The following is a 26,334-nucleotide window of genomic DNA, read 5'->3' on the forward strand; positions in this document are numbered from 1 at the left end:
CAGTACACAATACTGGGGAAGCCAGCACAACTTGTACAAGGAAAGGTCATGGAAGCTCCATAGACACATCCAAACTCCCTGAGGGACTGAACTGCTGGGTGGAGGGCTGTGGGGACAGCCCCGTAAAACAAAACGAGATTAATAGGACACAACAGTCCAGGGACAAGGACTCGAAGGCAGGAGGGGACAAGAAAGCTGGTAATAGGGAACCCAAGGTTGAGAAGGGACAGCGTTGACATGTCGTGGGGTTGTTAACCATTGTCATAAAACAATACGTGTACTGTTTAATGAGAAACTATTTGTTCTATGCACATTCATCTAAAGTAAAAAAAAAATGCAGCTCAAAAACTTTGGCATTTGATAGTGATTATGGCAATATTAACATGAATCTTTTTCCTCAATTGTCTCTTGATTTAAAAAAAATAAAACAGGTGAATATAGAAAGATAACTCATTCCTGTCTCACATTTTAAAATAGTTGTACCCAATTAAAACAAAACTGATCTTCCATTATATTCTCTTTTCTATCTTTCCCAATCATCTTCCCCAACCTCCATAAAGGGAAAAATTATTTTCCTGAGGGTGATGTTTCTCAGACAGGTACGCATGTATGTATCTATGTATAGATGTATTATTATTTTTTTAATGCTAGGAGAATTGCCTTATTAAACATGCCTTTAATGGATTTTAACCAACAAAGAAATAAAAATAAACAGTATTCCCAAAGGTGGAAACCAATATATTAATTTATTTCCAGGAAAACAAAACACGGAACATCATTGAAAACAAAGACCGATACAGTAGTTTCAAGGCATGCCCACAGGCTAGCCGAAATCCATTAGCCAAACGCAACACTCTCCCGATCTTAACGCACTTACCTGTGAAGACATAGGAGACATGCCAGCAACTAACAATGTATTAAAGCTAAATATTCCAGAAAGATTTCTCATTCTCCATGAGAAAGATCCAGTGTAAAACATTTCTTCTTTTCAGGTGTCATCATTTAAATAAGTTGAAAAGAGACTATGTTTACTGTCCTCTGTTAACCCTGGGTGAGTTTCCCTCAATCTTTTACCACCCAATAGAGTTCCTTTTTTTTTCAGTAGCAGGAAAAAAAAAGCTTTACTTCAAAGTCATTCCCTTTAAATATGATTAACATTCAACAGGTACAATTATAGAAAAAAAAACTGTTAATTAAATGCATTATTAGTTGTAAAAACTGTTTCGTTAGAATAAATAAATATTTAGGAGCTCAGTGAATTAGAAGAATACTAAAGTAGACTTCACATTTTTCTGAGGTGACGGGACTTTTTCTGAGCATGAACACTGAGACCATGCTCAAATCCTACTTTCTCTGGAATACTAAATATGGCTTCATTCCACCTTCTCTCAAAATTCCACCCCAGGAAATGAACTGAGAAGACCAGTAAGAGAATTCCAATTCTCAGGCAGTGAAATTTGTTTCCTAATCTCTCTAAGTCTGAAGTTACTTCATCTGAAAAATGATTGTTTTGAGATTGGAATGAAATAAGATATACAAAGGGCCTACCACCATGCCTGGAACACAATAGCTTCTGCCTCTTCCCTTCCTTCTCTCTCTTGTTCTCCTTGGGCTGATATCACAATGTACACACTGATATCGCAATCATGTGTATACCATATGAATGTCTTCAAATTCAGCCACTTTGTAAGATTCTCTAGAGTAGGCTTTCCAATGTTGGCATTATTTCCAAGATTTTTAGAGGGACGATGCACGTGTCAGACACATAGTAGACACCCATGAAATATTTATTGAATGCATGCTGAATGAATGATTGGACAAATGGCAAGGGATAAGCGATGGAGATGCTCACCTACATTTGAAAGCTGGTAGAAATCCAGGCACTTCTATCAGAACCCAAAACCAAAAACAAAACCCGTTGCGGTCAACTGGATTCCAACTCATGATGACCCTACAGGGCAAAGCAGAACTGCCCCACGGGGTTTCCAAAGCTGTAACTCTTTACAGAAGCAGACTGCCACATTTTCTCCCATGGAGCGACAGTGGGTTTGAACAACTGACCTTTTGGTTCACAGCCAAGCCTTTAACCACTGCGCCACCAGGGCTCCTTCTATCGGCACTAGGCACTGTAAAGCTATTCAGAGAATACTACAGACTAGTTAAAAGCCTTGCTGGATACAACTTGGTCTCCGTTGTGCAAGTAAGATTATCTTGGGGATAAGGGAGTCACGGAAGAGGAAAGTGATGCATTCTCAGGTGTTGGAGACTGGAGACTCCATGCCTGCCCCAGTGTGCAGAAGCACGTGTGTCCATGCCATAGCACCTCTTTCGAGGAATGTCTTCATTTTTACAAGGGCTTTTCAGTTCTCAATGGGAAATGATAGAAGAGGAATCAGAGTAAATTCTGGTATATAACAGAGAAATCTTCTATTTCCTGGAGTTCCTTTCACTGAATCAAGCAGGCAATGATTATTGTCTTAAAGCACATCCTATCTTTTGTTAATCACTTTGTATTACTATATACACAACTCACCATGAGTTGGAGCCCTGGTGCGCAGTGGTTAACAGCTCGGCTGCTAACCAAAAGGTCGTCAGTTTGAATCCACCAGCTGCTCCTTGGAAACCCTATGGGACAGTTCTACTCTGTCGTATAGAGTCAGAATTGACTTGACGGTAATGGTTTTTTTTTTAATTTTTTATACACAACTTTAGACACAGGTGCAGTTAAGTAGTTGACGTCTAGCTGAAAAGTTGGCTATTTGTACCCAACTAGAGGTTCCTTGGAAGACAGCCCTGGTGATCTGCTTCCAAAAGGATCTGTCTAGAAAACTCTAAGGAGCAATTCTACTCTGCACACATGAGGTTGCCATGAGTTGGAATCAACTTGACAGCAACTAATAACAACAACAACGGACATAGGCGAGCTAAAGACACTGGTGTTGAAACTCAGGAACAAGCTCAGTTCTCAACCCCAGTAGCTCAAGATTTAACCCTTTGGTGACCCAATTATTTTCTGCTTTGAATTTTTTGTGGATACCATGAGTTTTCATTAATGGAAGCATGTGGAGTCATTGAGTGTGTTTGAATTTTTGGTTTAAGTTAGTATGGATTTTTTTTTTTTTCTTGTCCCCTCCCACAAGCCTACCTTAAGTGTTCAATGGTACATATAAGTACCACTAATGATGCCCCAGAGTCCCCACTGGGGTCTACAGGTACATATGTGTAACAATTAAAATTTTCAAAATTTCTATTTTTCCTGCCCCAAATTCAGACACCTCCTCATACAATACCCTGTAAAAACAGTAATTTGCGGCACACGCCTCTTCCTTCGGTTTCAGTCATAAGGCCCCTGCCTTGTGGTGGCACACACTGTCAGTGGTGCAGCGGCTTCCCAATAAACCCCAGAGGCTGAAAAGGTTCATGGTCACTATATGTACCTTCGGGCATGAAAAGGAGATTGGTAAGTACTTAGAAAGCTGTTTCTATGCCTATGTGTGGTTGAGGGAAGAAGAGTGGTATCTACATATCATAGTGTAACTGTAGTTCGGTTATAAAATATTCCTTCTTCAAAGAAACCCAATTCTTATTTTTCTAGATAGCATTACCTCAAACAATTTTCCTTTCATTAGAACATTTCTATATGATGGATATCTGGTGCAGAGTTCTGAGACAGTGAGTTGATATGATCATCACGATTGCCCACGGGGAGGTGTGTGTCAAGGGACCACCAGAATGGCCAGAGAGCCAGGACCACTCGAACCAGCCATCCTGTTTGCTTATTTCACAGTGTACAGTGGACATTTAAAAGTATAATGATGCAGCCAAGTCCTGAAGCCATCACCATGGTCCTGAAGCTGTCCACACAACCAAGGCAAATGTCTCTCACAAGGAGAGGCTCTTCTTCCCAACTGGGCTGCCCCTGGAGCCGTGAGTTGCAGCAGATCAAAAATACCAGCTAGGTTGTATTGCAGTTTCACTCTGATTTAGGGTTCTCTCTCGAAGCCTCAGTTCTAGGCATTCCACAGTCAGGGGGTACGTGTTCAGCTCAAACTTATTAGCGAACAGGCACGGTGAGTTAATCAGCCACTTTAAGTCACCATTTCCATAGATACAAATGCCATGTACGTAGTGGCCTGCAAAGAAGAGAACAGAAGACACAGTCAAAACATGCTTGCTCTCCAAAGTCAAGGGTAGTGAACTTGCATAAAGTGGAGTTATTGCCTGATTCCGAGGAGCAAAAACTGTGCCAAATGCTACAGGATTCAAATGAGCATGTAGTCTAGTCCACAAAGAAGTTAAACTGTATTTAGAAAGACAAGCAGTACGGGAAGGATCAATGCAATAAAATTCAACCTACTTCTTACTCCTCTGACACCAAGGGTGTTGATCAATGCGATCTATTATATTCTAATTCAAATCTGTTCAATTCCATTCCTAACTGCACATTCCGTACTTCTTCCTCTGACCTAACCACCTGAGGCTAGGTTAGACGTCACAAGTTAAAAGGCACAGTCCTCCAGATGGCCAAGTCTGCCCAAGAATACAGAGGCCAGCCGCAAGCATGGGGTACCCAGGCCCCCTCACTTTTGACCTCCTGGCTCCTACTATTCTCTTGGGTTTGAATTCTGACTCACAGAATTCAGGAAAGCACTATACTTAGAATTAAAAACCCGTTGTCGTCAAGTCGACTCCGATTCATAGCGACCGTGTAGGACAGAGTAGAACTGCCCCATAGGGTTTCCAAGGCTGTAATCTTTACAGAAGCAGACTGCCACATCTTTCTCCCGCAGAGTGGCTAGTGGGTTTGAAGCGAGGAACTTTCGTTAGCAGCCAAGTGCTTAACCACTGCGCCACCTGGGTTCCTTATAGTTACGATTACAGTTTCACTACAGCAAAAAAGGATACAAATGAAGAGACAAGAGCGAGGTCTGGGAGTGACTCCAACACTGATCTTCCACGTCCCGTAAAGGAACATGCTACCCTCCCACGTGCACTGATGTTTCACCCACCAGGAAGCCTATGCGGTTTTTGTATCCAGAGCCTTTGTGGGGCTCTAATTATGTAGGGGAGTCTCTGGGTGGAGCAAAAGGTTAAGCGCCGACTAGTAGACAAAAGGTTGGTGGTTTGAACACACCCAGAAGTACCCCAGAAGGCAGGTCTGGCAATCTGCTCCCAAAAGGTCACAGCCTTGAAAATCCTATGGAGCGGTTCTACTCTGCACACATGAGGTTGCCATGAGTCGGAATCAGCTTGACAGCAACTAACAACAGCAATTATGTAGCAATAATTGATTGAACTCAACCTTCAGCCTCCTTCCCCTGAGATGAGGTCGTTATCAAGTGGTTGGTCTTTCTTATCTGCTCAGCCCTTGTCCAAGAGGCACCTCATTAGCATAAACCATCTGGTGTGGTCTGGAGAACTCATCAAGGACACTCCAATCACTGGAAATTCCAAGGTTTTGGAGGTTCTCTTTCAGGAACCAAGGGCAAAGACCAAATTCTTTGATAAAGTTAAATTCTTTACTGCACAGGTAAAAATACATATTTGAAAAAAAAAAGAGAGTCAAATAATAGAAGGCAATAATATAATAGGTCACAAGGCAATTTCTGTGTTATCAAATGAGAGTTATGGATGAGGAGTTCTAGAAGTAAACAGACAGGAGAGGTCTTTATGGGTTGCACTGGGCAGGGAAAGCTCTCTATCACCAGCCTGAGTTTCTTCCCTGACTTCCAGTCTAGTTTCTCTAACTGCCCACTTTATTCCTCCACTTAGATGTGTAACAGTCCTCACAGATTTAACATGCCAGGACTGGACTCCTTAATCCTCTCCCCGCAGACCTGCTCCCCTCTAAGTCTTCCTCCTCAGTTGTTGGTGTTGCTGGGTGCCATCGAGTCGGTTCAGACTCACAGCCACCCTGTGTACAACAGAACGAAACACTGCCCCGTCCTGCGCCATCCTCACAATCATTGCTATGCTTGAGCCCATTGTTGCAGCCACTGTGTCAGTCCATCTCATTGAGGGTACCAAGCATGATGTCCTTCTCCAGGGACTGGTCCCTTCTGATAATATGTCCAAATTACATGAGACGAAGTCTCACCATCCTCCCTTTTCAGGAGCATTCTAGCTGTACTTCTTCCAAGACAGATTTATTCATTCTTCTCACAGTCCACGGTATATTCAATATTCTTCATTATCACTGTAATTCAAATACATCAATTCTTCTTCGATCTTCCTTATTCATTGTCCAACTTTTGCATGTATATGAGGTGATTGAAAATACCATACTGTCTTAGTTATTAGTGCTGCTATAACAGAAACACCACAAGTGGATGGCTTTAACAAACAGAAATTTATTCTCTCACAGTTTAGGAGGCTGGAGGCCCAAATTCAGGGTGCCACCTCTAGGGGAAGGCTTTCTCTCTCTGTCGGTTCTGGGAGAAGGTCCTTATCATCAACCTTCCCCTGGTCTAGGAGCTTCTCAGTGCAGGAACCCCAGGTCCAAAGGGTGTGCTATGCTCCCAGCACTGCTTTCTTGGTGGTATGAGGTTCCCATGCCTGTCTACTTGCTTCTCTCTTTATATCTCAAAAGAGATTGGCTTAAAATGCAACCTAATCTTGTAGATTGAGTCCTGCCTCATTAACATAACTGCCTCTAATCCTGCCTCATTAACATCACAGAGGTAGAATTTACAACACATATGAAAACTACATCAGAGGACAAAATGATGGACAATCACACAATACTGGGAATCATGGCCTAGCCAAGTTGATACATATTTTTGGGGGACACAGTTCAATCCATGACACATTGCTTGGGTCAGGCAATTCTATTCTTCAAGGCCCCAGGCATTTCTTTCTTTCACACCCCACATCCAATTTATCAGCAAATTCTCCAACTCAGTCTTCAAAATATTTATAGAATTTAACCACTTCTCACCACCTCGACTACTACCACCCTGATCCCGCTACCTCCATCTTCCTATCTGAATTATTGTAACAATAACTGGTCTCCCCTACTTCTACCTTTGCCCTGTTAGTATATGCTCAGCACAAGATCCAGAGTGATTGTTTTAAAAGGTAAATAGAACATGTCTCCTCTGTTGAAAATGCTGTAATGGCTTCTCATCTCACATGGAGAAAAAGTCAACATCCTGACAATGACACCCAAGACTCCTCAAAGTCCAGCCTCTCATTATCATGGTGGACTCACCACACCTCCCATTCGAACCCTTGCTCATTCGCTTTGGCCATGCTGGCCTCCTTGCTAGTCCCAAGCACACCAGGCATGCTCTACCTGAGAATCTGCACTGGCTGTTCCTCCCCTGGACTGCCTTCCACCAGACACCCTCAAGGCCCCCTCCCACACAAGCTCAGGCCTCAGCTCCAAGGCCACCTTCTCAGTGAGGCCTTCCCTGCCCTCCTCTCCCTCTTCCCTGGTTCACTTTTCTTTTGGCACTTACAAATCCATCAGCCACTCCTTGGAAACCCTATGGGGGCAGTTCTACTCTGTCCTATAGGGTCACTATGAGTCGGAGTCAACTCAACAGCAACTGGTTTGGTTTTTGCTTGTTTGTTTGTTTACCAGCTGATACGTAACAGTGCCAAGAAGGAAAAAAAAAAATTCATTTATCGTCTCTCTTCCTGGACAATTACTTACTGTCTTTCTTCCCAGACTAGACTATTAGCACCAGGAGGGCTGGGATTTCAAGCCATTTTCTTCACTTCTGTGTCCTCTACTGTGAATTATTTTGTTTTCAGAAGAGAGTGAGAGTTTACAATTGTTTGCAAGTTACAGTTTCTTACATCATCAGTTTTATTTACTCTCTAGTATTAATGTTACCAGTTGCCATGGAGTCGACTGACTCATGGAGAACCCATGTGTGTCAGCCTAGAGCTGTGCTCCATAGGGTTTTCCGTGGCTGATTTTTCTGAAGTAGACTGCCAGGCCTTTCTTCAGAGATGCCTCTGGGTGGACTCGAACTTTTGACCTTTTGGTTAGCAGTCAAGTGCATTAACTGTTTGCATCATCCAGGGACTCCTGCACCTGGAACAGTGCCTGGTAAATCTTAGGGGCTGAATGAATAGTTATTAAATAAAACGATGGAGAAGGATGAGTAGAACTGGAAAAGTTAGTGGATGGATAGGATTAGGAAGGATCAGGGGGCTGGATGGTGGCTTTGGCTGGGGCAGTCTCTCTGGAAAAATTGTAGAGATGGAAATTTTCTGCTAGAATAGGTCATTTTGTTGGGAAGTAGGTTAGAAACAGAATGACAGGAAGCTGGACCTGTTTTTCTCATGGTCTGCTTAGCACATAGTAGAATAAATACCAGTTGACTGAATTAGCTGACTAAAGGATTTGGCCTTTTAAGGATGCGTGGGGAAACCTTAATGATTTCTGAATGGCAGAATAAAATAATGAAATTGATTTCAGCAAGATTAACTTTACAGAGTACATTAGAAGTCTATCAAGAGACAGCAGTAATATCTTAGATGTGAAATGGGCACAAAAATTGTCTGGAGAGACAATTATATTTTATTTATATTATTAGTTTACACTGTATTAAATTATTACATTAATTATTTATATATGACCTAGATAATTCTATAGATTTATTTTGTCTAGAGAGAGAAAAATGAAACAGGAAAGGTGCAGCTGCTGTGGAAAACAGTCTGGAGGTTCCTCAAAAAATTAAATATAGAATTACCATATGACCCAGCAATTCTACTCCTGAGCATATACTCAAAAGACTTAGCTAAATATAGAATTACCATATGACCCAGCAATTCTACTCCTGAGCATATACCCAAAAGACTTAGCTAAATATAGAATTACCAAATGACCCAGCAATTCTACTCCTGAGCATATACCCAAAAGACTTAGCTAAATATAGAATTACCAAATGACCCAGCAATTCTACTCCTGAGCATATACCCAAAAGACTTAGCTAAATATAGAATTACCAAATGACCCAGCAATTCTACTCCTGAGCATATACTCAAAAGACTTAGCTAAATATAGAATTACCATATGACCCAGCAATTCTACTCCTGGGCGTATTCCCAAAAGACTTAAAAGCAGGAACTCAGACAAATATTTGTACAACAATGTCCACTGCACCACTATTCACAATATAGCCAAAAGGTGGAAACAACCCACAAGTCCATCAACTGACGAATGGATAAACAAAACGTGGTGTTTCCAGACAAGGGGATAATATTCAGCCACAAAGAGAAATAAAGTTCTGACAGACGCTATAACATGGATGAACATGGAGAATGTTATGCTGAGTGAAATAAATCAGATACAAAAGGACAAACATTCAGTGAACCTTGTTATGGATTGAATTGTGTCCCCCAAAAAATGTGTGTATCGATTTGGCTGGGCCATGATTCCCCGTATGGTATGATTGTGTGCCATTTTGTAATCTGATGTGATTTCCTCATGTGTTGTACAGTCTATCACTATGATGTAGTAAGATGGATGAGGGGCAGTTATAGTGATGAGGTCTACAGGAGTAGATGGTGTCTTAAGCCTATCTCTTTTGCCAGATAAAAGAGAGAAGTGAGCAGAGACACACGAGAACCTCATACCACCAAGAAAGCAGTGCCGGGAGCAGAGCGCGTTCTTTGGACCTGAGGTTCCTGCGCTAAGATGCTCCCAGACCAAGACTGATGCATCGCGAGGCCCTTCCTCTGGAACCGACAGAGAGAGAAAGCCTTTTCCTGGAGCTGATGCCCTGAATTTGGACTTGTAGCCTACTGGAGTGTGAGAGAATAAACTTCTCTTTGTTAAAGCCATCTGCTTGTGGTATTTCTGTTAGAGCAGCACTAGATGACTAAGACAAACCCACTGATATGGAATATCTAGAATAGATAAATGCATAGAAACAGAAAGTAGATTAGAGTTTACGGGGTTGGGGGAAATGAAGAGTTAATGCTGAAGGGGTATAGAGTTTCTGTTTGAGATGATGAAAACGTTTTGGAAATAAATGGTGGTGATGGTTGCACCAAACCAAACAAGCAAACAAAAACACTGCAGCTCTTACTGAAAGTGAATGGCCCTGTGGATGGGTAAGAAAAGACGTTAAGTCTAGAGACAGGCAGGACTTGGTGATTACTAACTCAGTGTGGGTTGGGGAGAAGTACAGTAGTGAGAGCAACAGAGAAAGAAGCCAGGACTGAGGGAAGTGAGAGAATAGCTGGGCGGTGAGAAAAGCCAACAGCATGATCATCATTTGCATGCTTAAGAAAACTCAAGTGAGCAAGGAAAGAAATATTTCAGTCTGGAACAGACAGAGGGTTGATAGACAGCTTGATCTTCAGGATGGAGGCACCAGGTACATGCTTGCAGATAAGGCAAAGCAGAGAGGGAGAGGCTGAAAATGCAAGTGTGCAAGGGGATAATTTAGGGGAGCCCACAGATAACCCAGACCACAGAGGTGGATGGGTAATTTTCCCTCTTGAAACAGGAGGGAACAAAAACACTCTAAGACAGAGGGAAGGGAGGTGATGACTAGGGACTTGGTAAGGGAATCTTGCAAATGTCCTCCAAGTTCTTCCTGAAGTTGAAATAATCATCTTTAGAGAGTGAAAAAACTGATTTTGCACAAGATTGAGAGCTTAAAGGTGAGCAAAACACTGCAAAGGTGTACCCTGGGAAGGGCACCAGGAAAATGATGAAGGAAATGAAAATAAGTAGGCAGCAAGGAGAGCCTTGCTGAAGTTGAATAGCAGTTCACCAGGAGTCAGTGGGCAGTGCAAACGGTTAAAGAGTTCAGCTGCTAACCGAAAGGTAGGAGGTCCAAGTCCACCCAGAGGTGCCTCAGAAGAAAAGCCTGGTGATCTACTTCCAAAAAATCAGCCATTGAAAGCCCTATGGAGCACAGTTCCACTCTGACACATGTGGGACCTCCACGAGCTGAAGCTGACTCATTGACAACTGGTTCCATAGTGGATGCGTTTAGGACAGTTCTGTAACATTCTCCAGCAACATCCTGCCTAAGAAAACACAAATGGGAAAAAGCAACTGGTGGCAATGATGACTCTCAGGAATCAGCCTTGTAGGGCCTAAATGTCAAGGGAACCTAAAATGTTGGTAGGGAAAGTGTGGAAGTGGCTGATTATACTATATGGGAATCCTCAGAAGAGAACTAGTAGAAGGAGGAAGCTAAAGAGTTGAACTCCTGGTAACCTCAATTTAAAGAACAAATAAATTAAAAAAAACAAACCAACGTGTTTTGAGTGCTAAGGGATATAGCAAAGAATAAACTGGTTAAAAAGAAAAAAATCCCAGTTCTCCTGGAGTTTCTATTCTGGGGAGAAAGACAGTAAAATATACAGTATGCAAGTTGGTGAAGAAAACTAGTTAGAAGTAACAAAGAGATTATACTCAGAGATGGCAGCTCCAAGTTCAAGACCACAGAACTAGAATGGTGCTCTGTGATTCTGAGTGTTGACAGGGTTTAGAAAGAGGGTAGGAACCCTGGTGGTGCAGTGGTAAAGTGCTCAGCTGCTAACTGAAAGGTCAGCAGTTCGAACCCACCAGCTGCTCAGCAGAAGAAAGATGTGGCAGTCTGTTGCTGTAAAGATTACAGCCTTGGAAACCCTATGGGGCAGTTCTACTCTGTCCAGTAGGGTTGCTATGAGTTAGAATTGACTGCACAGCAACAAGTTTGATGTTTTTTTTAAAAAAAAATTTGGGTATAAGAGGAGTACAGAAATAGTCTTGGAACAAGTCCTATTACCCACACACAAGGGAAAAAGGTCCAGACTGTACTACTGAGTCATTGGTTTGGCATGTAATCTTTCATCTCCTTGGGATTATGTCTTTTTCTCTTCCCAAAATAGTAGTTTTGGGGACTAGATAATTTTTATGCTCTGAATCATATGGGGCTTTCAGATGTTCATTGGTATAACAGGTATTAAGAGAAAAAAAAATGAGACATTTATCAGAGAGGGTTGGGCTACCTAACCTTGTACGCTGAGCTAGGGCCTACTCTCATGGTCTCCACCTGTAATGCGATGATGAAGCTGTCTCCAAAAGTACAAGCCAAACTAGTCGAAACATTCTCTATTGAGATAGGGCCGGGATACAGGTAATCACAAGGACCTCAGGGTACGGCCCTACCTGAGGGTGACTGAGGCACAGTGGAACAGGGCTTCTGTAGTGGAGGAGGGTTAGAATTGCAAGGTAATGACGTCACACGGGTCACTGTTGTGGGTGCTGGAGTCCTCAAGCGTTACAGCCAGTAAGAAGGCGGACAAGCAACTCACAGGATGACTGAAGTGGTCCTAGAAAGTGATAGTGGCTGGTGGAAGGATCTAGAGAAGACAGTATATCCCAAATATTCAGAATATGACTGATAGTGATGGTCAGTTTCCTAAAGACCCAGGAGATCAAAGAGCAAAGGAACCTCCTATCTCCTCCTTCTACAAGTACAGGCTGTGATAGGAATATGCGCAGGTGGCACACGGGGTCCTCTCAGGGAACAAGAGGACTGATGAAGGCAAAGGTAGGAAGATGTTGGAGAATCGACTGGAATTTCTATACAGTGATGTGACAAGGTTGTCCTCTACAGTGGAAAACAAGAGATGAGGAAGACGTTGGGTGTAATGGAGATCTGTAGAGATGCAGCAATGCAGTTTTCACCTGAAATGTCAGGTGTAGGGAAGATGGACTGATGAGTGAAGTCATAGATTGAGAGAAGGAGTGGAGGCAAAGTCTTGTTACCACAGGGAGAGAAGGCGAGAAGGCTCAAACTCCATATTGACTCATCCATTCATTCACTTATTCCCTCATTCACTGAATAAGTACTTATCGCATGCCCACGATGTACCAGGCAATAGTCTAAATGGAAAGTATGTTAGAACTTCTAGAGGCTCCTCTCGGTGCATTGAAACCACCAACCTTTCAAATAGTAGTTGAGAGCTTAACCGTTTGCGCCACCCAGGAACTCCTCATATATATTTACCACGATAAAAAAAATAATGAAAAGAAAGAAAAGTGCCAGGACCAACAAAAATCCTTCTCCATAAGGGTCTATAGAAATGAAAACTTCCTAGGGTTTTTAGTTCTTGTCCATTTGGAGGAGAAACCTCGTTAGTGTCACCTCCCATCAGGCCAGAGCTATGGCAAACACCCCCAGCTTTACAAGCCCCAAGGAAGCGCTGACATGAAGGGCGTGGTGAGAACATTCTTTTTTAAGGACCTCAAAGACTGTGCCTCTGGCTTCTCTACTTAAAAATGAACAGATCCATCTAAATATACCAGCAGTTCTTTCTCCATGAACAGCTCTGTATTCCACAGCTACCTTCTTCTTAACACCAACAAGCCTGGGAACCTGATGGCCTGAAAGGAATGCTCACCGTGGCAGCCCCCGTGCTTTCCCTCCATGTCACTCCACTTCACAGCTCTGAGGTTACCGGTCCAGGACGCGTTGGGCATGGAGCCAGGGACATCTGCAAAGTTAATTAAAATAGAAAAGCAGAATTGAGAACCAAGAGAGAAGGGCACCAGTGTCATCATTCAGCCCCCAAGTCATGCTTATTTTTTTGCAGTACATTATCTTTCACATCAGGCTTTTCATCACGGGTGCAAGACCCCAAAGGCTTGTGTGAATGCTTGGTAGGTATAGGCCTAGCCTTGCCACCAGTGGAAAGGCTCTGTTGATTCTTCCATAGTGTGTGCCCAAGCCTGCAGAAAATACCCAAGAAATACCAGAGTGTGAGAGTATAACACAGCTGAGAAGCTGGGGGTTGCTGGTCTACCTCCCAATGGCCTTTGGTTGAGTTTACTTTTAATACTAAAATTAAAATTTTTTAGGACTTTCCAGGATGTGGTGCTAAGAAGTATGTGCAAATCTTCTAATAACCTATGATTTCTATCTTAAAGTGAGAGCTCAGGGAAACCGCTTCCTTGACTAAACAACTGCGACCTTAGTGCTAATGGTCAAATTGAGTCCAAGATGTCTCCTTATGTGATGTTGCAACACTAGGTATACAGAAGGAAAACACCTTGTTTACTACTGTATACATAACATAAACATACGTAAATAAATCCTTTAAAAAACTATCCTTCTTGTTGAAACACCTGTTGGGAATCTAATATCGCCAGGCACTGTGCTGGGTACCCGGGATAGAGATAAATAAGAGCTGATTCCTCATCACCCTATAGAAGATGATGAGCTTTCTGGCCCAACAATATTTCTTGAGCTTTGAATTTTTCCTAGAAAGACTAGTATGCACTGATCCATCCACCTTCTCTGTTTCCTCCAGTTCTTTTGATGAAAATTTTAGTTCCTTACCAATTATCTAATTCATCTTAGAAACCTAAGAAGTTAGCCTTCTCTCTAAAAAATAAAAAAAGGCCTTTAGGTTGCTGTCTTGCTAAGCCAGAGTTTCTCAACATTGACACTATTGACACTGTGGGCTGGAAAATTCTTTGTGGTGGGGGCTGTCCTGTGATTGTAGGATGTTTAGCAGCATCCCTGCTTCTACTCACTAGATGCCAGTAGCACCCCTGCCTCCAAGTTGTGACCAGCAAAGATGTCTCCAGACACTGCCAAACGTCCCCTGGGGAAGCAAAATCACCCTGAGAACACTGTGCTAAGCTATCTCAAATAACCCTCCCCATCTCAGTAAATTTCTGGACAGGCCACAGAGATTGATGAGCCCATTAATCATATATGGTAGTTATATCCTGAGATGATAATGTAAGAATATAAAAATCATTACTGGAAAAAGATTATATGGGAATCAATTTAAATGCAACCAAAAGAGGAATGAATATTTTGCATCATAATAGCTGCAGCATTGTCACCAGTGACAATGCAATGTGGACGTAATTTTGATGTAATGGCACTACACAAATGATATCTCTACCCAAATTGCTCTGGTCCTTTCTCAGAAGACTCTTCTTAAATATTGGTAAGACATACTGTGGTAGACAGAATAATGGCCTCCCCAAAGATGTAGACATCCTAATCTCTGGAACCTGTGAGTACATTATAGTATGTGGCAAAAGGGAATTAAGGCTACTAATCAGCTGACCTCAAAATAGGGAGATTATCCTGGATTATGGGGGGAAACAATCTAATCACAGGAGTACTGAAGAGTGGAAGAGGAAGGCAGAAGAGGAGGTCAAAGTGGTGTGAGAAGGATGTGACCAGCTATTGCTGGCTTTGAAAAGAGAGGAAGTGGCCATGAGCCAGGGAATGCGGGCAGCCTCTAGAAGCTGGAAAAGGCAAGCAAACTGTTCCTACAGAACTGAGCCTACAGAAAGAAATATGGGCCTGCTGACGCCTTGATTTTTTAGTTCAATGAGACCTACTGTAAGATATTATATTTGTGTTAAGCTGTTTTTGGTAATTTGTTACAAAAGCAAATTATAAAATTAATATACACACTAATGAAGAAAAATTACCTAAGATGATAGATGAGATAATTTTTAATAAGAAAGACAAATTAAGCAAAACCAATATTTTAACAGCTTAATTGGATTAGGCATTTAAAATAACTTTTCTTAAAAACATTAATAAAAACATACACACTTTCAGAAGAAAAATGCTCTGTTCTTCTGCCTTGATGGCACACGATAATTATATAATGATCTAAATAAAGAACTGTACCAAGGTCTCCCAACTAAAATGAAATTTTGTGGAGTCTTTTCTGTAAATAGCATAGGTCTTTCCCCCTCAGGGCCCTCTGTAGGGCAAGTTTTTTCTTTTCTTGCTGCCTTAGAAACCTCTGCTTGAAAACTTGGCTCATAAATGTTAAGAGCATTCCAGACAAACACTATTTATTAATCGATATTACCTCCTGTTGCTTTAATTTGCATTTCAGTACTTGAAAAGTTATTTTAGAGCCACCTATCTGAAAAGCAGCTTTCTTGTTTTGTCTTGTCCTAGCACACATCTTAAAAGAATTTAGAATAAAACTTGCCTTGGTTAAATAGACCCAGGGGAAGGGGAGAATGGAAAGCAAAGAGACAATTGGTATATTTATTTATGTCAACAAAATTAGTTGATGTGTATGTGATTTTTATGAGACTCTCCCCCCTGACAGCAACCAACAGCAACAATTTCGATTAAATCACGACATCAGAAAAGTGTGAATAAAATATTTCCATGGCAAAAAATCTCACCCCCTTTTAAGTGATTACGTTTTTAAAGTGACAAGATATTTTTCCTGCTCTTTCATCCTCGTTAATATTGATCATCACAAACCGATTCTTGCTCAGAAACACACCTCATTATGTTAGAGATAAGTCTTGCCGTTTCTAATTAATAGCCCTCCTTCTTTAAAATAAACATACGCGTCTATTAACCTCCGGCTAATGAAATCCCGAATCTCAATGTCTGTACTTTGTTTGACGACAGGTCGCAAATATGTCTATGTTTAAATATCATTCCTGCTTGTTCAATAAAAAAATGGCATTTAAAAGAAGGGCAGGAGAGGGGCAAATATAGATAAAGTAGAATTCTACTTTGTGTTTTTTTGCAAGCAATCCTGAGGCACAGAAATGGCTGCAGGAATGGGCATACCCGTTGCCATCGAGTCAATTCCGACTCATAGCAACCCTATAGGACAGACTAGAACTGCCCCATAGGGTTTCCAAGGAACAGCTAGTGGATTCGACCTGCCAACTTTCTGGTTAGCAGCTGAGCTCTTAACCACTGAATGGGCAGAGGCCCACATTTCAAGTGTAGTTCCTGGTCCGGAAGCATAGGCAACGCCTGGGAGTGCGTCCAAAATGAAGATTCTCAGGCACCGCCCCAGACCTCCTGCCCCAGAATCTGCATCTTCTCGAGGCCAGGGGACTCCTGTGCACTGTCAGCTTAGAGAAGCTCTGGGCTATGAGCAACACTGTGAACACAGAGGACACGGCTTGACCTTGGCAGCTCCAGCCACTTTTTTTTTTCTCTCCTGTCCTTGAAGTCCCTTCTCTCGGGCTTCTTTAGGTTTCTAGGTTAACTTCTTACTTACTCTTCTGTTGTTATTGTTAGGTGCCGCTGAATCAATTCTGACTCATAACCACTCTATATGACAGACTATAACTGCCCCATAGGGCTTCCGAAGCTGTAATCTTTACAGGAGCAGAGAAGACCCCTAGGTCTTTTCTCCTGGGGAGCGGCGGGTGGGTTTGAACCACTGACCTTTTGGTTGGCGACTATTGTGCCCCCAGGGCTCCTTCCTTATTCTCCTAGTCTCTCTCAAAATCTGCTTTCATGGCAGAGTTTGGTACCATATCTTTAGATTCTTTGGTTAATTTAAGTAACTTAAATGCACATATCCCCACTCCTGGGAATATATGCATTTAATTCAGTTGCCATAGGGTCTGCTCTGACTCATGGCGACCCCATGTACAACAGAAAATCTTGCCCAGTTCTGCGTCATTTTCATGATCACTGGTATACTTGAGTCCATTGTTGTGACCGCTGTGTATTATGAGTGCTTTCCAACCTACGGGGCTCATCTTCCAGGGTTCTGTTGGGCAATATTCTGTTGTAAACCATAAGGTTTTCATTGGCTAATTTTCAGAAGTAGATCACCAGTCCTTTCTTCCTAGTCTGTCTTAGCCTGGAAGCTCTGCTGAAACCTGTCTACCATCGGTGACCCTGCTGGTATTTGAAATACCGGTGGCATAGCTTCTAGCATCATAGCAACACACAAGCCACCACAGTACAACAAACTGACTGACTGGTGGTGGGCTCATTTCAATAGATCTCTATTAGGGGGAAAAGTGTGTTGAGCAGAGGGCCTTTGATCGCACAGCTTTGGCCCATAGGAGATGAGTGAGCGCAGCAAGCAAGGGTGGCCCCATCATCTCAGTCCTTAGTGGTGATGATGAGGGTACTCAGCTTGTGGGAGTCAGGCGAAGATGGTGGCTACGTTGCTTTGCCAGTAGGCCACAGTAATTCCATGTGTAACAATGTCTCAGTGTTGAAAGTGTTTCTTCTACCCTCCTAGCAAGGGCTGGTCCATTTCAGTTTGCTTTGTAGCAACTGCCACCGCGGTCATCAACCATCCATTCGCCTCATCTATCCTGCTTAGTACAACTCCCTTAGAGAGGACATAAAACGCTCCACAGGACTTGTTATGAGAGCGCAATTCGAATACTTTATAGACATCACTTTGTTATTACTTTAAGCAGACAATGGCCAGTAAAAGACTGGATGGCCTAAACGTACATTGTGCCCACTGTTCAGTCAAAAACCCATTGCTGTCAAGTCAATTCTGACTCATAGGGACCCTATAGGACAGAGTCTACCATAGGGTTTCCAAGTAGCAGCTGGTGGATTCGAACTGCCAACCTTTTATTAGCAGGTGAGGTCTTCACCACGGTGCCACCAGGGCTCCTGGCCCAGACAAAAGCTATCAATCCTGTTACTTGTGCCACTATCCAGGTTTACTTCTACTCCCTAAAAACATCTACTAAGTCCAGCTCTGTTTCCTGTTTTACTCCCCGAGACTGACCTTGGGTCAGAGTCCTCAGATGGAAAAGACACTGGCCTGAGGAATAGGGAATTCAGCTCTCATTCCAGCTCTGCCAGTAACCAGCTGTGCGTCCCGGGGCGTCATGAGCTTCTTTGAGCCTCACCTTTCAAATGGAGTAGTTGGACTAGACCAGTGCCTTTCAACTCTTACTTAGACTACAACCACAGAAAAATAATTTTACACCATGATCCAGTACACACACACACGCACACACACACACACACACACATATATACATAAAGCAAGCAAAAATATATATACAAAGCAAAATATACACACATATATGTATATGTACATCAAGCAAAACAGAAGTTTCACCAAACAATACTTAGGCTTACTATATGCAATCCACAGGTTTATCTTCTGTTCTGTTCTAGACTAATCTAGCCTAGTCTTAAAAATTCTGGTCAAAACCCACTAAAGTGATTTCTGAATCCACCAATGTGCTGCAACTACTATTTGAAAAACACTGCACTAAATGATTGATTATTATTGGTGTTATTATTATTATTTTTCAGGATTCTAGGACAGGAGTTATGGGTTCTATGGGCGTGAGTCTATTCACAGTTACCAAGGATCTTAGGAAGGGCCTATTTTGCATTATTTCTAGGATGGGGCCAAAAAAAAGAAATTGCTAGTATTATTAGAGAAAACATTTTTAAGTATAAAATTCCGTTCTCTCATTTGCTCTTCATAGGCTTATGTAAACAAAAGTTTTGAGATAAAGTTTACAGAGTAACCAGAAATGTTTTTCTTGGGACTCAGCCTGTTTTAGCCAAGGAACTATGTTTGTGAAATAAATGAATGTGATTTGTTGAAATGCAATGCAAGCTTTGTTTATTATGACTTGACTTTCTCCCTATTGTTCTCACAGTTTGGTTCTCATTCTGTGAGACCTACCTATATATGGGAACAAATTCCAGCAACTGCTTGCTATTTAAGCTTCGATATGTACTTATAAACAAAGAATTCTGTTTTTAAATGTCAAATAGTCAACACAGATGAGAGTGTATTGAAAAGGATTTCTCACAATATAATGGTGGCACTGTCAATTGGGTACAACCCTTTGGTAAATCAATTTGGAAACATGTAGAAAAAGCCACAGTAACTGCCAATTGTCTTTGACCCTTCAAACCCATGGCTGCAAAAGAAGTTAAAGAAATAACAGAAAAAATGTGAAAATCTGTACATGAAGATGTTCATTATGACATTATTTACACATAATGATTAACAGCACAGGCTTTGAAGTCAGATAGAAAACCAGTTGCTATTGGGTTGATTCTGACTCAAGGTGAACCCATGCAGGCCAGAGTAGAACTGTGCTCCATAGGATTTTCAATGCCTGGTATTTTGGAAGTAGACTGCCAGGACTTTCTTCCGAGGTGCCTCTGGGTGGATTCATCCACCAACATTTTGGTTGGCAGCCTAACCGTTTGCATTACTCAGGGACTCAGATAGGAGTTCAAATCCCTGTCTCTGCTATTAATAATTGTAGGGCCTTGCTTGAACAAGTACTTCATCTTTTTAAGATATAGTGTACTAATCCTTAAGAGCCAACAGGGTTTTGTTAGTGTTAAATGATATGCATATGCTTTGGTTAGCACAGTGCCTGGCACATGTAACTACTCAATAAATGACTGAAAAAATCCTTCAAAAAAAATGGAAAATCACAGGGACAATGTGGCTATGGAAGAGAACGCTTTTTTCAAACTATAATCTAAGGCAGAGTTTTTCAATTTTGGCACTATTGACATTTGGGGTGGGATAATTGTGTTGTTGGGGGCTGTGGTGCGCACTGTAGGGTGTTTAGCAACACCCCTGGCCTCTATCCACTAGATGCCAGTAGCAATCCCTGCCCCCAAGTTGTGACATTTAAAAATACCTCCAGGCGTTGCCAAATGTCCCCTGGAGGGCAACATCACCCTGGTTGAGAACCACTGATCTAAAGTAAAAAAAAAAAAAATAGGTGCATATCCTAGAATGTGAACTAGGACTAAATACGAACAGAATATGAAATTGTGGAAAAGCAGAATATGGAAATGTGAGATTCTACTACTACCGGTATTAATGTATACGTATTAATAAAACCATGTACAACTATTTGCATATGAAATGAGATGGAAATACATGTTTTTTTCTCTATTTATAAAATTTTAATATTATTATATTGCTTTTAGATTTTTAAAAGTTTATTTTTATGCGTCTGGCTCTTATTTGCTTTGTTGATTCAGTAATTGTGCTTGTGAATGGCCTAAAAATATAATTCGACAGAAGAGAAAAAAGTTACACAAAACCTTCATTGCTATCTTTAACAATAAAAAAATAGAAAATTACCTAATAACAACGTAATGTACAGTTAAACAGCTTATAGCCACTTTTTCTGATTGTTAATTTTGGTCAGTTTTAGAAATGAAAAAAATATACTTTTGTTTTCCCTGACCACTGGTTCAGTAATCTCTCAGGATTTCTAGGGCATGACACTTCCTAAGAGACCCTGTTTTTCCTGTGGACGTTTTCTCGACCTCTGACATCCCTGTGATAATGGCTTAGCATCCTAGAAAGGATAACCTTGGATTCGCCTCTGATAACTGCCAGCTTTTCCGTGGTTATGAAAGAAAAGATGGAATGAGGAAAGGAAGAAGCAGAAACCAGAATTTTAGAATCAAAGAGATTTTAGAAATCTTCTCTTTTCCCCTTCATTGCCAACTGTGTAAACCAGAGTCTAGGACATGTAAGTGAATTACTGAGGAATACGGATATGCTGAGGAGCGCTGGTGGTGCGGTGGTTAAGCACTCGGCTGCTAACCGAAAGGTCAGCAGTTCAAACCCGCCAGCCTCTCCATGGGAGAAAGATGTGGCACCCAGCTTCCATAAAGATTACAGCCTTAAAAATCCTATAGGGTAGTTCTACTCTGTCCTATAGGGTTGCAAGAAGTCAGAATTGACTTGAAGGCAATGGGTTTGGTTTTCTTGGTTTTTGATGGATGTGCTAAATAACTTGTTTCAAGATAATTTATTCATTTATTCAAACGGTTCTTGCTTGCCTCCTGTGTTCTAGAATAGATGCGGGGATAAAGCCACAAATAAGATGTTCTTGGAGCTTTCAGCTTAGTCAATCTATTGGGTATTTTTAGTAGCAGCCCGAACGCCTTCACTCAAGAGTCTGTCTTGGATAGTCTTCTGGTGAAGAATAGAAAAATTCAGTGGAATGTTTAGAAATGGGGGCACTCCTTGGCCTTTATCTATTGGCCCAAGGCCTACATTCCTCTGGCTTTTTATCCCTTTTCACGCTTGTCAAACACTCCTTTAATTGTGGCGTGTCTTTCTAAGCTAGAGAAGGCCAGTGGCTACACTCCCAGGCTTTAACCTGACAACTCTTCCCTTCTTTCCTCCACTAAAGCACAGCATTCCTCAAAATCCTTCGTCCTCATGATTTACCCGAATTCACTTCCAGCTATGGTTGCTGAAGTTTTGTGCAGTGTGGGAGCCCCCAGCTGACTTCCAATCTACTCGCGTTTCTTCAAGCGTTATCTGATTTATACAACCAAAAAAACCAAACGCTGCTGAGTTGCTGCTGAGTTGATTCCGACTCATAGTGACCCTACAGGACAGAATAGAACTGCCCCATAGGATTTCCAAGGAGCGGCCAGGGGATTCGAACTGCCAACCTTTTGATTAGCAGCCGAGCTCTAAACCACTACTCCAGTGCTGCCCAAATACATCGCACTCTTTCTTTGCAGTCACTGCCCTAGCTCAGCTGCTCAACATGTCTCAACAAAACCAACTGCTGTCAAGTTGATTTCAAATCATGGTGACCCCATGTGTGTCAGAGTAGAACTGTGCTCCACAGGGTTTTCAGTGGCTGAGTTTTCAGAGGTAACTCACCAGGCCTTTCTTCCAAGGCACCTCTGGGTAGACTTGAACCTCCAACCTTTCAGTTGGCAGCTGAGCGTGTTAACTGTTTGCATCACCCAGGGACTCCATCTCTCATTAGGACTATTTTAATGGCATACAAACTGGTCTCTCTGCCTCCAGTCAGCCCCACTTCATTGGCAACATCACCAGATGGCTCTTTTTTTAAAATCAGCGATGCCACGTTGCCCTCCTATCTATCAGGGGATTGAGGGAGACTTTGAATGGTCCACCCTGTTTCTGTTCTTCAAGCCAGCCCAATATGCACACTGACCACTCACCCTCCGACAAATTAAAGCAAATGTCAGCCTTGCAACCATTCCCAGAACCTCTCCTGCTGACTCCCACTTCACCCCTACTGAAATTCTGACTCCTTACTCCGCTCTCATTTTACATTTCTGCTTTCCCTTCTCCTCCCTCAAAAGCTCGCCTCTGAACGGTCACTTCTGTTGCTTCAGATCGTCACTAATCAAGCAGCCTGCCCCAGCCAGCCCTGGCTGGACCCATCTGTTTGCTGCTATAGGTCACATCCTGACCTGAAAAATACCAAGAGGCAGACTAGGACCCAGACATAAATCCACAGACTGGCAGCCCATAAACCATGTCAGATTGGTATGATCTGTTTGGTGTGATCTCCACAGAAGTGGGATGGGATGGATCCAGCATTTAAAAAACGCAAGACTGCACATGGAAGATTGGTCTGCCAGCAGCCTGGGACACCAACTCACTGGAGCTGTGGGCAGCCCAGGAGTCCTTCTGTCATCCTCACCCCTGTGACTCTTCCCTCACTTACATTACCTGCCTGCCCTCTAGGCATGTAGTCGGCATCACTGTCTACACAAGCGCAGCTGTCCCACCACGCTTCTGGGGAGTCTTGAATTGGTCTTCCATTTTCACGTACCTTGTGGTACCACGGTGTATGCAAATATGTGTTGTTAGTTGCCACCTAGTCCATTCTGACTTATGGCGACCCCATGTGTTACAGAGTAAAACTGCTCCCTAGGGTTTCCTTAGCTGTAATCTTCATGGAAGCAGATTGCCAGGCCTTTTCTTCAGTGGTACCACTGCGTGGGTTCCAACTGCCAACCTTTAGGTTAGCAGTTGAGCACAAACTGTTTGCACCACCAGGGACCTTATGCAAATGTCTAATATAAGAAAATGTGTTCAACCTTGTCCGGAACTAAAGTTACTAAAGTTAAACCCCCAAGGTGCCTCTCCTCTTTATGTACTTATCAAACTGGTGACAATTTAGAAAATGATACCACCCAGTGGAAGATAGAGTATGGAGGCCTGGAGCTCTCAAACCTGCAAGTGGGAGTCTAAATTGGTACAACTGTTGGAAAATATGATACTCTGTATCAAAATCCTTAAAAATGTGCATATCCTTTGACTCAGTAGTCCAACCTATTGGAATTTGTGGAAACTATTTGTAGTCTTTGAGGCAATATTAAAGCCCTGGGTGGCACAAGAAGTTTGCTCTCAGCTACTAATCAAAAGGTTGGTGGTTCACATCCACCCAGCAGCTCTGCAGAAGAAAGGTCTGGCAATCTGCTTCCATAAAGATTACAGCCAAAAAAACCCTATGGGACAGTTCTACTCTGTAACACACGAGGTCACCCTGAATCTGAATCGACTCGATGGCAATGGGTTTGGTTTTTTGATAAGAGTTAAGAGAAGAGACTCTGAAATGAAATTGCCTGGGTTCAAATCCTTGGTCTGCATATTTCTAGCTGTGAGACCACTGCCAGTTTACCTAATATAATCTCTCTGTTCCTCAGTTTCCTTATTTGTAAATTAGGGTAAAAATGGAACCTACCTCATGGAATTGTTGTAAAGTACATCATATATGTACAGGACTTTGGCTGGTAAAAAACAACAACAACAAACCAACCCGTTGTCGTCGAGTCCATTCCGACTCATAGCAACCCTATAGGACAGAGTAGAACTGCCCCATAGGGTTTCCAAGGAGGGGCTGGTGGATTCAAACTGCTGACCTTTTGGTTAACAGTCGAGCTCTTCTTGGATATAACATGCTGTAAAAGTTTTAGTTATCATCAAGTATCCATTTGACTAATAAATAATTAACAGTAATTATTATTACGCATAAGGGGACACTGGTGGGTCAGTGGTAGAATTCTCGCCTTCCACACAGGATTCCCACCCAGTGTATCTCATGCACAGCCACCACCCATGTGTCAGCTTGTGTGTTGCTGTGATGCTGAACAGGTTTCAGTGGAGCCTCCAGACTAAGGTGGACTAGAAGGAAAGGCCTGGTGATCTACTTCCAAAAACTAGCCCATGAAAACCCTGTGGATCACAACAGAATATTGTCCAATATTATGCTGGAAAATGAGCCTAGGTTGGAAGGCACTCAAAATACACAGTGCCCGCAAAAAATGGACTTGGGCATAGCAACGATCATAAAAAATGGCACAGTACCAGGCAACATGTGCTGTTGTACATGGGGTTGCCAGGAGTCGAAGCTCACTGGATGGCAAGTAATAACAACATGTTACTTTAAGGCTACAATACAGCTCTTAACTAGCTGACTTATCTATATTGCGCATACTTTTCAAGTAATCTTTACAAGCGATCTTACCCTTAAGATAAACACGTTTACCCCTTTAATGGGTTTATCGGTCCAAAAAACTATTTGCTTAGGATTTTTTACTGCTTTCCAGAAACTCAGGAGATTCTGTTATTATTTTACTTGTAGCACGGGAATATTAAATAGTATTTTATTTCTGTGATCTACTTGTTTAGATGCGTTTTGTCCACAGCCTGAATTAGATATTTTTAAATGTTTTATTATTTTTTATTGTGCTTTAGGTGAAGGTTTACAGGACAAATTAGTTTCCCAGTCAGTAGTTTATACACAAGTTGTTCCATGACATTGGTTGCGATCCCTGCAATGTGTCAACTCTCTCCCTGTTACCACCCTGATTTCCCCATTTCCATTTGTCATTTCCTGCCCTTTTCTGCCTTCTCATCTTTGCTTTGGGGCATATGTTGTCCTTTTGGTGTCTTTTCTAAGGAGCACTTTCCTCATGGATGTTTATTTATAGGCCTATTACTTGGCTGAAAGGTAATCTCCGGGAATGGCTTCAGTTCCAAGTTAGAATGGTGTCTAATGGCTATAGTCTCAGGGGTTCCTCCAGGCTCTCTCAGACCAGTAAATCTGCTCTTTTTTTATGAACTTGAAATTCGTTCTACATTTTTTTTCCCCACTCTAACCGGGACCTTCTGTTGTGATCCTGGTCAGAGCGGTCGGTAGTGGTAGTCGGGCACCATCTAGTTCTTCTGGTCTCAGGCTGGTGGAAGCTGTGGTTCCTGTGGTCCATTAGTCCTTTGGACTAATTGTTTCCTTGAGTCTTTGGTTTTCTTTACTCTCCTTTGCTCCGGACGGGAAGAGACCAATAATTTTATCTCAGATGGCTGCTCGCAAGCTTTTAAGACCTCAGAGGCTACTCACCAAAGTAGGATGTAGAACATTTTTCTTTATTAACTATATTATGCCAATTGACATAGATGTCCCCTGGGATTATGGTCCTTAGCTCTCAAGCACAGTAACTCAGTCCCTCGAAGTATTTGGTTATGTCTAGGTTGTTTCCATGACTGTGCTTCTTCTGTGTTCTACTGTGTGTATGAATACACCATGCAGCATGTACAAAAATGTATGTAGAAATATCCATAGCCAAACCTATATATGCATGTGAGTGTATTCCCATACGCCCCCCTACAACTATTCAGCATACATATCTATGTATCCACTCATAAATTGTTTGTTATTACTATTGTTGCAGGATTGTGTATGTTATAGTATTTACATTTGCTGCCTTTTATTCTTTTGTACCTCTCAGTGTCTTCCCTTGCCTTGTTGTGCTAACTTCCCTCATATTGTGTACTGCCTTTCCCTTCACCAACACT

The 26,334-nt window shown here is 42.1% G+C and overlaps 1 protein-coding gene across 1 annotated transcript in view; it reads right to left on the reverse strand.

The window, feature by feature from the left end:
• Nucleotides 1-871: 871 nt before the first annotated feature.
• LOC101352763 (glucosaminyl (N-acetyl) transferase 2 (I blood group)) overlaps nucleotides 872-26,334 on the reverse strand; it is a 51,677-nt gene continuing 26,214 nt past the window's right edge. Inside the window, exons 2-3 of the mRNA XM_004390465.2 lie at nucleotides 13,366-13,458; nucleotides 872-4,133 (exon numbers count right to left, since the gene is read on the reverse strand). Coding sequence (XP_004390522.1) covers nucleotides 3,943-4,133; nucleotides 13,366-13,458 — 284 coding nt within the window. The 3' untranslated portion in view covers nucleotides 872-3,942. The remainder of the gene's footprint in view (nucleotides 4,134-13,365; nucleotides 13,459-26,334) is intronic.

The sequence above is a fragment of the Trichechus manatus genome, unplaced genomic scaffold (genome assembly GCF_000243295.1).
Source record: "Trichechus manatus latirostris isolate Lorelei unplaced genomic scaffold, TriManLat1.0 scaffold00301, whole genome shotgun sequence".
NCBI classification, from domain to species: domain Eukaryota; kingdom Metazoa; phylum Chordata; class Mammalia; order Sirenia; family Trichechidae; genus Trichechus; species Trichechus manatus.